At 48.7% G+C, this 13,902-nt stretch overlaps 1 protein-coding gene across 1 annotated transcript in view; it reads right to left on the bottom strand.

The window, feature by feature from the left end:
- The window catches only part of WNT11 (Wnt family member 11), a 31,117-nt gene extending 17,846 nt beyond the window's left edge, over positions 1 to 13,271 (bottom strand). The window contains 5 exon segments of the mRNA XM_065647316.1: positions 22 to 257; positions 9,527 to 9,668; positions 9,671 to 9,740; positions 13,040 to 13,240; positions 13,242 to 13,271. Of these exon segments, the coding sequence (XP_065503388.1) occupies positions 22 to 257; positions 9,527 to 9,668; positions 9,671 to 9,740; positions 13,040 to 13,240; positions 13,242 to 13,271 (679 nt within the window).
- Between the last annotated feature and the right edge of the window lie 631 nt (positions 13,272 to 13,902).

The following is a 13,902-nucleotide window of genomic DNA, read 5'->3' as shown; positions in this document are numbered from 1 at the left end:
TGAACCAGTAGTGCTGTTTACCTCTCTCTAAGTCCAGCAGGTAGTTAGGAGCCAGCTCAATGGAAGAGCAGTTCCACCGCATGTCTGAGAAAGTTTTACGACAGGTCTTTATCACTTCCCGTGCTGCCTGGATGATGGTCTGCATTAGCTCCAGGTTGCTGCGGCACAGCTGCACCTGGGAAACCACCAAGCCTTCAAGCTGCTTGCAGTGCTGTGTTTGATTCAGGGCCAAAGCCGAAGGAGTCTTGGACAGAGCTCTGAGGAGACAAGCACATGCAAAAAGGCATTAAAACCAGCAAAAATTTAGTCTTCAGGTCAATCTTAATTCCTCCACTACCTCCGGTACTTTGGCACATGTTCATCTTAATTTTAGCTACCTGAAAATAAGAGCTTACTTTAGGCTGGTGAGAGATATGGTCAACTTTTAAGAGTGATTTATCTCATCTAAAGTAGATGTTTAAGATATGTGGGAAGAAACACGCTCTAGAAGTGTACATTTCTCTCCATCATCTAGGGGAGCCTGGACAAAGATCCTGGGGCACATGCCAAGTTGACTGAATGTGTAAATCCTTATGGAGAGGGGTTTTTTGCTGAAGAATGAAGAGGATGGACATCCCAACAGAGTGAAAAATGACCCATCAATTCCGTGATAACAGAAAGCTGGATTTTCCAAGACTGCGGTATTCAGGAAAGAAAAAAAAAAAAAAAAAAAAGTAAAGTTGCTGTTATCAGTGTTTTGCATTCAGCATCTGTCTCATACACTCTCTAGGGATTATGCTAAATGTCATGTAATCAATTATGGAAAAAAAATCCCGTGCAAAGCCTAGGGAAAAGCCACCAAGCTTGCAAAATAGATGCTTTCTCTTAGAGTTAACACCAAGGGCCTCCACCAATTCCATCACTGTTGCACGTAGATAAGTCTGTCTCTGTAGTTTCCAAAAATGTAGAGCAGAAATACAATGAGACTATATGCAAAGAGAATATCATGGTCAGAACTGAGAGGGGATCCACTAGCACCAGCACATTTGTATCCACAGAATAAACCAACAACATCCCAAAAACCTCATTGATTTTTCTAGTGTGCAATTGCCAACGTTTCCAGGTAAAAAAGAAAAAAGCAAATGCTGCCATGCGTCGCACAGGGCTGTGCTCTTCTTTCTTAAGCACCCACAGCGATCAGCAGAAGCCTGGTGTGTAACTCTCTTTGTGTCTTTATGACCTGCTTAGGGCAGTCATAAATGTTATTCATTCCTATAAAACAACTTTCTAGCTGGCTGCATCAGTAACTGGCATCTAATCCTGGCACCACAACTGCCTTAACACATATTTCCTTCTCTCCTTGTTAAACGTGTTGCCTTTCAGTTTCATCCTAAGCCATCTTGGTTAGTTTGGCTTATTAGCAGACACATTTCTGGGAGCATTTCACTTTATTACTGTAACATCCACGTCCTTCAGAAGTTAAATGGGATGGAAACGGAGCTAAAATTGAGCCCTAACCAAGATGGGGGGGGCGGTATTAGCTCTGATCTCTGACTTTCAGGAAAACACATCTATGTTCCACCAGCTCCCTCAGGGTTGGCTTGAACCAGCTGCTGTGTATGTTGGAGTTCTCTCCGGGTTCTGCATAACTGCTAAGCCCAACTCCTCTTCCAGCAGGGAAAAGCTACCATCCTTGCTAGGGCTGAGCAGGTCTGTACTGACAAATTCCCAAGCTGCTGGAGTTTGGCATTTCTGACACCAGATAATCAGTGGCAAACTTGGAAGGGAAACCACCACTCTGCTAGCTATATAAATATATACATCATACATATATTTAAAGAGGTCCATTAAATATACAGTGAACAGAACTTTTCGCCAATGAATTTCAAGGGAAAGGAAGAAGTGGAGTATTTAATGGTCTGAAACTCTGCCCTGTTGTTCATCTCTGTCCCTTGCACACTGTTCATAGAATCATAGAATATCCTGAGTTGGAAGGGACCCACAAGGATCTTCGAGTCCAACTCCTGTCCCTGCACAGGACAACCCCACAGTTCACACCATGTGTCTGAGGACATCATCCAGTCTCTTCTTGAACACTGTCAGGCTTGTTGTCCTTGTCTGGAGAAGAGCATCTCCAGGAGGCAACATACCCTGCCTTAGATGTGAACCAGCACTGGACATGAGTTGACGGAGACAAAACCTGTTGGAGATACTCTGGGTGCTCACGTATCTCAGATATATTATATCCCTGAAGGTGGAAGCATGAGTCTTGGGACGGTATGAATGCCACCTGACTGCAAACCTCTACAGTGTGGACCTCATGGTGGTCCTTCCTCAGCCCATGGAAAGAAAAAGCCATGTCTAGAGAGTAATTAACCTCATGTGTTTTTAAGATCTACAGCAGGATAAGGTGACTCATGCCATAGGAGTTCTCATTTTCTGCTCTGGCTATAGAGGGAACCCAGGTACTGAGCTCAGATGCAGGCATCTGGACTGTATAAGCACAGAGTTGGGTGAGATGAATCCAACCCCTAGCACTTGGCACCAGAAACCTATGAAAACTTATCCCAGAAAGCCTATCAGCAACTCTTAGGAACGGGTTGAAGTGCAAATCGGGCAAGATGCCAAAGCACCTCATCACCAATAGAGTGAAAATGATAAATACTCCAGCACAGTATGTCTCAGCAGCAAAATAAGGAGGCAGATGAAATGAGAGAGCTCCACAGCCTGAGCTTCAGGCAAATGAGGAATACTCTCAATTTTCTAATGAGAGGTGCCAAGTGACACTTTGGAGAGCTTGGGATGTTTCACCTGGCCCTCCAGAATGATGCATGTATCTCCTACATCCTGTACCACATTTCCTAATCCTGGTCTTCAGCATCTTTCAAGGACCTGGAAGCCTACACTGAAACACCTGCATCTCATGCTTACAGGTAAGTCAGAAACAGCAGAAATAACCACCTACAAGTTGGGATGAGAGCTGAATTCAGACTGAAACTTATTCCCATTGTGAAAAAAGGGAATGTGATACAATGAGATCATATTATTACAGATAGCCTGGAATGATCTCCATTAGAGAAGCAGATTTATAATGCAACAAGAAAGAAATTTGCTTCATGGAAGAGGGGAAAATATCTGACAGACGGTCAAGAGAGGAAGGACCATGGCCCTGTTGGGGAGACAAACTCAGTAAATGGCAGCAATGGCTGTTTCTCATCGAATGAGCCGAGCTCCAGGGAACCCGCCAAGAATAAAAAAGCAAGACGCAGGAAGGTGTTTTCTGAACATCTCCCAGGCCTGAACTTCATGCCTTTGCTGGTGAGAACCTATAATTGGAAACATCTCCAAGTGTCGGGAGGAAAAAGTAAAAGGTAATGGGGATGGAAAAGAAAACTCACAGTTACTGGAGTTGCTTGCCGAGACCGAAAAGTGCATTTATAAATCACAGATCAGGAATGTGAGAGGCCTATTAGGTCATTTAGTCCATGCCCTGACAGCCCAGGTTTGCTCAGTCTCTGTCCTACATTCAGAAATGCCTTCTCCACTCCTTGTCGCTTCAAACTCTCTCCATGGAAAGGCACCAACCCTCCCTGCTCCCCAAATTCTGGTGGAACCAGGGAGGGATGCCCACCACCTGCAAAGGACATTGTCGGGGAACAAAGTCCATTCATGGGGCAGTGGAAAGGAAATCACCTTCCCCAGAAGAGCCTTGTCTATGGTGGGATTTGGTGGTGGGTCTCTACCCCATCTCTACCCAGTCTCCATTGACCACCAGCACTGGGAGGGGAAACAGCCAGCCTGAACAAAGCAGCCCTCAGGGAAGAACAACTTTTAGCCATCAGTCTGGTAAAAAAACCCTGATAAACATCTTTCTTTGGACTCACACTCTTCATCCAAGAAGCAGCACGTGGAGATTTTACCTGCTGCTCTCCCATAAATGCTGCTTTTCAATGTTTCTTCCTGCTAACATTGCGCTCTCCTCCCTTGACTCCCCTTCCCCATCCTTCGTTCTCCAGAAATCTGGGGACAAGTGAGGGGTGGTTGGTTTTTTTTGGTTTGTTTGGGGTTTTTTCTTTGTTTTTGTTTTGGTTTTGTTTTTTTTTTTAACACACAAATTTGACCCATCCCTTTAAATAAACAGGCCCCAAACCAAACATCTCCTGCTTTATATATAGCATAGCAGGGCTTTCAATTGAAGTTATGGATACTGACAGAAAACCATAAACGTAATTACAGGGGAAATATGATGCACAGATGGATCATGACTTTCGTTTACTCTTTTAATTATCTCAGGCAGTTAATAAATTCATTTGAAAACATGAATGCTCTACAGTGTTAGGTCCTTTGAGAGGTATGGGCTCATGCCTGCAGATCTGGGCTTCATGAGAAGACTATTCATAGGAGCAACAGCTTGGAAGAATTACCTTCAGATCTGAGCAGACATGGTTTGGTTTACAAGGAGCACTGTGCATTGGACACTGCTCCTGGTCAAGCCAAAAGGAGAAAAACTCATTGAATTGAGTGTTTCAGCATTGGTGCCCTGTAAAACAGCCTAGAAGGGTAGAAGGTTCTCCTCTCTGTCTGATGTGGGCTCTCTTGAAGGCATCTCCCCATCATCCCTTGTGTGATGTTACCCAAGAAGGTCTCACAGAGGGACTGTTGGTGAAACCATGAACTTTTGCTCCAAATTATCTGCTTGGTTTTTTCATGAACGCACCCTTGTTTTTACGCCTGTTCTTAAACCACTTAATCTTCCAGGGATTTGTGTGAAACAAAAAGATTTAGATGAAATTACATGGCTGTGGAGAGCGAAGCGTGCGGTAAACTTTACTGAAGAGAGGCAGCGATTGGGGACTTTTTGCATTTGATCTCATTGAACGTTTTTTTATCTGCAGGAGCCTGATTTTCCCAGATTTTCAACTAGAAGAGGCTCACAGGGTTGTTATAATAACCTTGTGTAAGTTCCTGGTAGTCAGAGGCAGCCCATGTCCTTGCCACCCTGCCTTGCATCAGCCCTGGCCTGGGGACCACAAACACTGGGAAAGCCACCACATCCCCTGGTAAATGCTTTCAGTGGTTCTGCAAAGCCTTTTCAAAACAGAGAAGAGGGATTTCTACAGTAAAAAAAAAAATGAAATAAAGAGGAGAAAGACGGAGAGGAGTTGGAGGGAGGGGGGAGGGGAAATAAAACAACCCTGAAGTAAAAGCTTAAAATAAGAGCTGCTTTCAGATATGGTGCCAAATCCAGCGCTGGCAGTAGTGGGCACCAGGCCATTGACTTCCAGCCCAAGCCCGACTGAAGTCGATGCCAGCGGCGAGTTGGCTCGCCAAGCGCCGAGGAAGGCCGTGGAGCTTTGTCAAGATTTCCCGAGCTGCCTACGGAGCGAAGAGAAAAAGCTTCAAAGCCGTTGTGTCCTCCCGGCTTCTCCTCGCCCCCACCGTCCCCGTCCTGCAGTCTTTTCACAGCAGCTCATCTAGCAGCCCCCTTGCCAGGCAGACGGTCTCCTCGCAGGCGCCCGTGCTCCCGTGTCCCATCTCCCCCTCCCCTAGTTGAAGGAGAGAAGCAGAAGCTGCTGGGAAGCACAAAATCTTTCCATTTTCTCCCCTGCTTTCTGCTGGCTGCAGAAAGGCTGCGGTGCTGCTTGGGGTTGGTGAGCTGGGGGACACCCCAGGTTCACCAAAATGCGTGTCTGAGCCACCTTTTGTTCCCAAAAGGCTGTGATTTAACCACGGGAATCGTGCAGCAAAGCTGACCTTGTAGCTGGGAATGGTGCTTAGCTGAGGATGGCACCAGAGGGCCATGGGGCATGTCCAGGCCACCACAAGAGGGACAGGCAGAGACTTCCCAAAGTGATCAAGCTCCACTTAAAAATGATGGGATTCCTAATGCCACCACTTGCTATCATGGGCTGATCCCGCAAGCCATGCAAAAAAAAAACCCACTTGCTGTATTTGGCCTCTTTGTGACCACTCACATTGGCGGTGACAACACAGAGGAACAGTCCAACCTGTGTCTTGGCACCTGGGCAGAGGAGACGCCAACACCCAGAGAGGCAGAAGTGCCTTGGAAGCCGCATCCCAACATCTGCAGCCATCTGCAGCATGCACATCTGGCTGCAGCTCCCTCTAGTGCTCATCTGGTTTTCAGCTCCACTCAAACAAGTTGCTTCAGCAACCTGCTTGGCCAAACCCAAGCCGCCCCTAGGAAAGCTAAAGGGGGTGCAAAAGGAGAAGGATAAGGTGATAGAGTTCCTACATGCATTGGCCCTAAGACATCTCGCATTTAAACCGATAGCTGCTTTGACTCTCCAGCCACTGTGATGCAAAACAAGCACTGAGAACTACAAAGCAACAAAAAAGAAAAAACAAAAAACAACCAAACAAAAAACCCCCAAAAACCAAACAAACAAACAAAAAACAAAACCAAAAAACCCCAGCAAACCCTACTCTAAGGATAGGCAAGTGTTTGCAAAAAGCAGCATGCAAAAATAAGACTCAGGGGCTCATACGCATTGAATGGAAAGGCTGCTTCTCCATGGCAGCCCTGATCTTGAAAAGATCTGTCCATACCCTGGCTTTACACCTGAACAGCTTGCTAGAATTTGGGTGGAAGAGGCCAGAATAAGAAGTTTCTCCAGCAGCAAGAGCAAGTTTTTTAGATGCAGATCATCCCTGCACCGCACTGCATGCTCAGCGATTGACACCTCCATGGCAGGGAAGGGCATGGTGCCGATTTGCAACATCTGGAGGTCTGGACCACAGAGCTCATAAAAATAAGCCAAATAAAATTAGAAAAATAGATCCCTTTTAACTTCTTCCCACTTTTCCTAATTTACAGATGTTATTTGTATTACACGGAAGTTCTAAATGGCTGAAAAGCGTGTTTTTCTTCTCCCCTTCCCCCATAACTACATCACACGCTGAATCAAAATTGAATTTCCTATCACCTTTCATGTCAGTTGCTCCCTGTTCCTCAAGCTTGCAAACCCAGCACGCCAGGCTGGCAAAACCCACCTCCTTATCTTCTGCCCTCCCCTCCCAAATCCTCTTTGAAGCTCGCCTCTGGCATCATGCCTACAACAACCAAAAACATCTCGTAGCGCTTTCCTCCCTCTTCATCCCATCCTCTTTTTCCCCCTCTCCGTCCACTAGCACGGGAAGGTTTGGGTGTACAAAACCCAGTGTGTGAGTCCAGGAGTGGGATTGCAGCTCTGAGGTATTACTCAGCATTTGGTACCATCGATTTCTGTTCACCAAGAGTTTACTCATGCAATTTCCGAGGACGGTCCCCTAGAACCAAGGAAGGCAGCACCGCTGCAGTGGGGAAAAAGAGAGATGAGGAAGGAAGGGAAATTGGCCCATGTTTCCATAGAAAAACAAGGGTGTGGAAGGGAGGGGAAACAGCAAATGAAAACAATAACAAAAAACCCACATAATTTTTAGAAATCATGGCTGGCAGCACCCCAGTTGTGCCAAGTGCCCTGGGACAAGGAGTGCAGGTCTCCGTCAGGTTTTAAACAGGTGTGAGAGGAGCCCCCGCAGCGCATCTGGTTGCAGTTCATGCTTCAAATGCCACTTTAATCCCAGCTTTCATCTTCCCCACTTGCTTTTCGATAGGGGGGATATGTCTGCTGGGAAGGGGAGGAGCGGCAACCAAAGTGTGTTTCCCCCAACTGCTTCTGCCCCCACCCCATCCCCAAAACCAACCAGCTTAACCACTTACCAACAGCTGCTTTTCCAGCAAGGCTATTAGAGACCTTGCCTTGCCTTCCAGCCTTTTTTCCTGTCTACGGCTTGTCGCCGTGATATCAGGTTCCCTCTGAAGCTCATCTCGCCCCTGCCCTTTGAAGGAAGCCAAGCCCTTCACTCACGATTTAGGATTTGCTTAAGTGGGACCCTAACACCAAGTATATAAGTCAGCATCTTATAAGATGCTGAATCAGGGTGCCACAAACCAGCTTTATTTCTGTGCTGCATAGAAATAAAGGTCGCAAATGAGTCCAGGTTCTGCCAGCCCATGGGAACGTTGCTAAATATCTTGCAGAGAGGAGATGCCCACCCTGCGCAAGGTGCTGGATGTATGCAAAGCTGAGAACCTAAATACTCAAGGAAGCTGTCAGAAAGAAATAGCTGGGCTACGTAATTTAGTTGTAGTGGCTATTAAAAGGTGTAAAGCCGAGATGGTGAAGAGCAAATCAGATCCTGACTCTCCTCTACTTCCAAGGTGGTACTTGAAGTAAGGAGACAGCAAATGAAAGATGCTCTAAAGTAGGTGACTATTCCTCCCTGACCATGTGTATTTAAGCACCCTGTGGAGGGATTCCCTCTGCTTCTCTTTATGCATATAAAAGGTGGATGTGTGATCTCTACCAGCTCCTTGCAGTCCATGTCATCTCTGGACAACATCTCTTGACGTTTCTGTTGGATGTCTCTCTTCAGAGCAGGTGAATCCCCACCTAGAAGATCCTCTTTCCCATGACTGCATGCAGGGCAATGAAAACACTGGCTCCAACCAGACATCTGACTTGAAGATGTCCAAATTTAAGAAAGCATGGTGGCATGGAGAGAGCCTCAAGTGACAATGATTGGGACAGTGGAATGGGAACTGGACATAGTAGAGAAGAAGGAACAAAAAAGGAACCTCCCATCTCAATTTCCTCACCTAACCCCAAAATCCTCATCTTTACACACTATACCCTCTACAACAGACTCTCCATGGCATTGCGTTTTATTGTGCCTTTTCTTCTATGGAAGATGCTCATTTGAGGCCAGCCCACATCCCCTTATTTATTTTGCACACCGCTTCAGAAAAGACAGATCACTCATCAAGGACGTGAAACCAGATGGGTGTTGGAGGGGCTTGTTTGTTTATTTTGCAGTAAGCAGCTAATTGATTGCTTGCTTAAGCAATGAGATAGCGATGTTTTCACTTTGTTTGCAGTGACATTACCTCCGAGGAAACTGGATCCAGACTTGACCACACTCCCTGATACTTCTTCACCCTCCTCTCCCACTTCTCCCCCACCATCCCCCCCCAACCCCGGCTCATTTTTAACACCCTTCGCAAAATCCAAAGGTTAAAAGGTCCGCAAAAAAAACATGTTATCTGTCAAGCATCCCCTGTGTTTGGAGATTGGCGGCATTATCTTAGTTGCCGTCCCTCCTGCTCTCAGCTCCTACTCAGCACGACCAGCGGTCCCGGTGGGAGAATTTCCCAGCGTGGCAGGAGCTAACGCTAGAAACTTCACTAAATGGCTCATGTGAGCGCTCAAGTGTGTGTCTTTCCTTCAGTATCAATGAGGAGAAGAAAAAAGCGAGCCTAAATCATGCATATTTTGGAAAAGAAGATGGAGACATATTGTTAGCACAAGCCCCTAGTACACACACTTGAAATCAATGAATGCCCAGAGAAATGCAGCGCTTGCTGCTCTTTAAATGGCTTTACAGTGTGCCTCAAATAGCAGTTGCAAAAAAAAAAAAAAAGGGTAAGAGACGAGCAATGCCTACAAAAGACTTTAAAAATGCAAAGAGATAGCCAGGTACTTACATCCATTTTATGCCATAGCAAAGCCCCGTCTGCAGAATCAAAGACAGAAAACCAGCTAAGAAAAATCGCAGGCTCGGCTTCATTTTCTCCACTTGCTGAAGGAAATCAGCTTCTCCGAAGGAAAAAAAAATAATAATAAAGGAGTTTTCCTAATTTTCTGCACGACGTATTTCCCTGCAGTTTGGGTGTTTGCTCCTCCTTGGAGATGAACAACCTGAAAGGAGAGAAAGAGCACGAGCTACAGTTAACTCTGAAGTTTAGCGAGTCGTCGCGAGAAAGATCTATTATCCAAATTGCAAAGGAGTGGTTTATGAATCACGAAAAAAAAAAAAGTTTGGATTATCCCCTCTCAGTCCCCTCCCTCGCCAAGCCTTGATACAACCTTTCGAGTCAACAGACAGACAAACCGTATGGCTTGAATTACACCCTGAGTTATGGTCTGATTGTGTGTTTCCATTTAACCCTGCATATGGCAAGACTTCATTCGCTGCTTCACTTTTTTTCTTTTCTCCCTTATCCAAAAGGTTTGTGTAACTGCTTGAGAAGGAGGAAAAAAAAAAAAAAAAAGAAGAAGAAGAAAAAAAGATAAATCTTTAGATGAGCCCAAATCTTCAGCTATTCATCTCTCCCTTGTCTCCAGATTTCTTTTTTTAATTTCTCCTCTTTTTTCTGCAGAGAAGACAAATTATAAAAACTGTGTTTCCCGACTTAACGCAGGTGCCCGTGCCCTGCAGATGTTTCGGTCTGATCTGTTGCAACAAATGTGTTTTGCTCTTTCCCTTCTGCTTTCCTTCTCACCTCATTAACTCTGCCTCTCACTTCTTCCAAGTCTTCGGGCACCTGGAGCTTACGGAAAAGGGCTGCAACTTCGTAAACATAAAATCACATTTCTGACTTCAGGGGAGCAGCCAGGAGGAGACAAAAGCTCTCAAGGATTCCCCCAAACCTCCTTGGGGTTTTGTTGTTGTTGTTTTTCCTCTTCTTCAGTCCAAACAAATAAACAAACCAGGTGCAGGACTTAAATTCTTAGAGGGCTTCTCTCTGTCTCCAGGGCACAGCTTGCTTATTTTAGCAGCGGTATTAATAGCAGTAAATGGGTTTCCCTTCAGTTATTCACTTCAAACGCTGCTCCGGGCTGCTCCTTGTGGTCTTTGTGGTGGTTTCCCACCCCACCAGAAAGCCAATAATAAAATAAACACAAAAACCTGCCTGCCACATTGCACCTCTGGAGTCTCAGAGCCCCACGTTGTGACCGCGCATCCCCCCGTGTCACCCCCTCAAAGGGGTTTGGGATGAGACTGGGATGGGACTGGGAATCACTGGAGTGGTCAGCATCACTTTGGGGAACCCTTTACCCCATAAAAAACACATCCCACCTCATCCCCAGCTCTGGATCTGTCCCAGCTGCAGCTTTCTGCCTTGATACCCCCATTTGGGGAGCAACTGGGTTACAGGGGGGGAAGGAATATTTCTAGGTGTTTTCTCTGCCTTCTGCAGCATATTTTTCCATTCAGGCTGGTTTTTTGGCTGTCCCAACCTGGTGTAAAGGGTTACTAGAGAAGTGCTGTTATTACAAAGGATTTTAATAACCTCTAGGGGCGAGTTCCCGGCTCCCTTGAAGTCCGAGACAAAACTCCAACTGACTACAAGGGAGGCAGGATTTCATCGCCACGGGTTGTTTTTCTTTAATGCCTGCTCAGATTTGGGTTTGATGTGTCGCTTGAAGGCAGCGCTCCCATGAGCATCCAGCTATACTTCTTGTTTCAGGGTATTTCTCTATCTTTTAATCTTTGGAAACTCTTTGCTCCCCCCACCCCAGCCCTCCACAAGCACACTGGAAACCTTCAGCCCTTAATCCTGCCCATGCCTTTTAGTGTCCATTTAGATATTTCAGACTCCTTATCTCCCTCCTGTGAACCGCCGAACAACACAAGAGTTGGGTGTAAAATGTCTCAGATGGTCTAAAACCCCTCTCGCTAACCCTGACCAGACAACATCATCCTCTGTTCTCACCCTACCTTTAAAAAAACCCCAAAAATCACAGTTTGAGGTTTTCCCCCCACTCAGGAATGAATAGAAATTATCTAAGACCCCCATCCCCACTGCAAGAGCTGCAAGCTTGGCCTGCAATCACACCCCTGTTATTTGTGGAGGTAATAATGCCTTTTTCCGCTCAGTCCAGCACAGGTTATGTTTGCAAGAGGAATTTGCAAGGGGAGGGGAGGGGAGGGAGACTCTTTGGGGCAGACGTGATGTTTACAGCTCTGGAGAGCTCTGGGTCACTGATCAAACCAGCAGCAAGTGGCCTGCAGACTCCTAAAAACCGGAGCCGTATTTAACTCAAAAGCTCCCTTTTCTCTTCACCCCGAGGCTGTTTGCAGCCAGCCCCAGCCTTACATGCAGAAAACAGTCCCATGCAACACCTCCGAGAGCCTAGTCCCAGGGATGAGAACAAGCAATATGAACTATATATAAGGCGTGAGTATCCGTCTCACATTTTTCCAACTTTCCCCTCCAAGAAGGACAGACATCCACCTGACCCCCCTGCCAGCCTGCAGCTCTCACCGGGAGCGCAGTCGCCTGTTTTAGGGGTGGCGCATCCCCAAATGACCTGCAGTGAGGATGGGGAGCAGCGACGGGGAATGGGGAGTGGTGGGGCTGCTTGCAGCCCCCAGGTCTCCCCCTCTCCCTTGCAACTACTGGCTCTCTTCTCTCCTTTGCAGCTCTCTGCATCTCTCCTCCCCATTGCAACCCCTGGGTGTCCCCGCTACTCTGCAGCCTCCCAGTCTCTTCTCTCCCTGTATCTCCCTTCACGCTTGCAGCCCCGAGTCTCCCCTGTCCCTTACAGCCCTCGGATATTACATGTCCCTATATCCTTCTCCATCTCCCCTCTCACTTTTAGCCCCCGGGTTTCCCCTCTCATTTCAGCCCCCAGGTGTCCGGTTTCCCTTGCAGCTCTCGGATCTCCCCTCTCCCCTGCAGCCCCCGGGTCTCAAGTCTTTCTATACCCCCCGATTCGCCCCCTTTGCAGCCCTTGAGTCTCCCCTCTCCCTCGCAGCCTCCGAGTCTACCCTCTCTCCTGCACCTCACGGGGTCTCGGGTACCGCTGCATCCTCTCTCTTGTAGCGTTCGAGTCTCCCATCTTCCTGCACCCCCTGGGTCTTCCCTCTCCCTGCGACCTCCCGGTCTCTCCCCTCCCTGTATCCCTCCGGGTCTCCCCTCTCCCTTGCAGCCTCCAAGCCTCCTCTCTCCTTGCATCTCCCCCGCTCTCCCCTCTCCCTGCGTTCCTCCAGTCTCCCCTCTCCCTTGCAGCCTCCCAGCCTCCTCTCTCTACATCCCCCCCGCCCAGTCTCCCCTCTCCCTACATCCCCTTGGGTCTCCCCCTCTCCCCTGCAGCCTCCCTGGTCTCCCCTCTCCTGCTTTTGGCCACGTTCTCCCTCGCACCTTCGGCATTTCGAGGGGCTCCCGCAGCTCATAACCCGCCCCCAATCCCGGGTCTCGGTCCCCGCTTACCTCCGCCCGGGCTGCGCGGGCGCGGAGGGGCCGGGGCTGCTCTGGCGGGGCGGCCCGTGGAGCCGCCTTATATGCGGCCTCCTCGGCTTTGATATGCGGCGTGATGTCAGCCCGGATTAGCATAACAAAGGGCTCCGCGAGGAGAGCTCCGCGCCCCGCGGATCCCCCCGCGGGAAGGGCTGGGGCTCCGCGGGGCTCCGCGCACGGGGTGGTACCCCCGCCCCGGCAGCATCGCCCCCTCCTTCCACGGGACATCACCCCCTCCGTCCCTGGGATATTCCCCCGCCTCTTCCCTGGGACATCCCCCCTTCCTTGCCCGGGACATCCCACCCTCCTTCCCCGGAACATTCCCCCGCTCTGTCCCTGGGACATCACCCCCACTTTCCCCAGTGCATCCCCTCCCCTGCCCCGGGACATCCTCCCCTCCTTCGCCGGGACAACTGCCTCTTCTTCCCCAGGACATCTCCCCCTGCTTCCCCGGGACATCTGCCTCTGCTTCTTCGGGACATCCGTCCCACCTTCTCCGGAACATCCAACCCCTCTTCCTCGGGGCATCTCACCCTCCTTCCCCGGGACATCTCCCCCCACTTCCCTGGGACATCTCCACCTGTTTCCCCAGGACATCATCCCCTCCTTCCCCGGGACATCTCCACCTGCTTCCCCAGGACATCATCCCCTCCTTCCCCGGGACATCTCCACCTGCTTCCCCAGGACATCATCCCCTCCTTCCCCGGGACATCTCCACCTGCTTCCCCAGGACATCATCCCCTCCTTCCCCGGGACATCTCCACCTGCTTCCCCAGGACATCATCCCCTCCTTCCCCGGGACATCTCCACCTGCTTCCCCAGGACATCATCCCCTC

Source organism: Caloenas nicobarica, chromosome 1 (genome assembly GCF_036013445.1).
Source record: "Caloenas nicobarica isolate bCalNic1 chromosome 1, bCalNic1.hap1, whole genome shotgun sequence".
Lineage (NCBI taxonomy): Eukaryota > Metazoa > Chordata > Aves > Columbiformes > Columbidae > Caloenas > Caloenas nicobarica.
The sequence above is the reverse complement of the archived record's forward strand: the minus strand, read 5'-3'. Positions and strand labels throughout refer to the sequence as shown.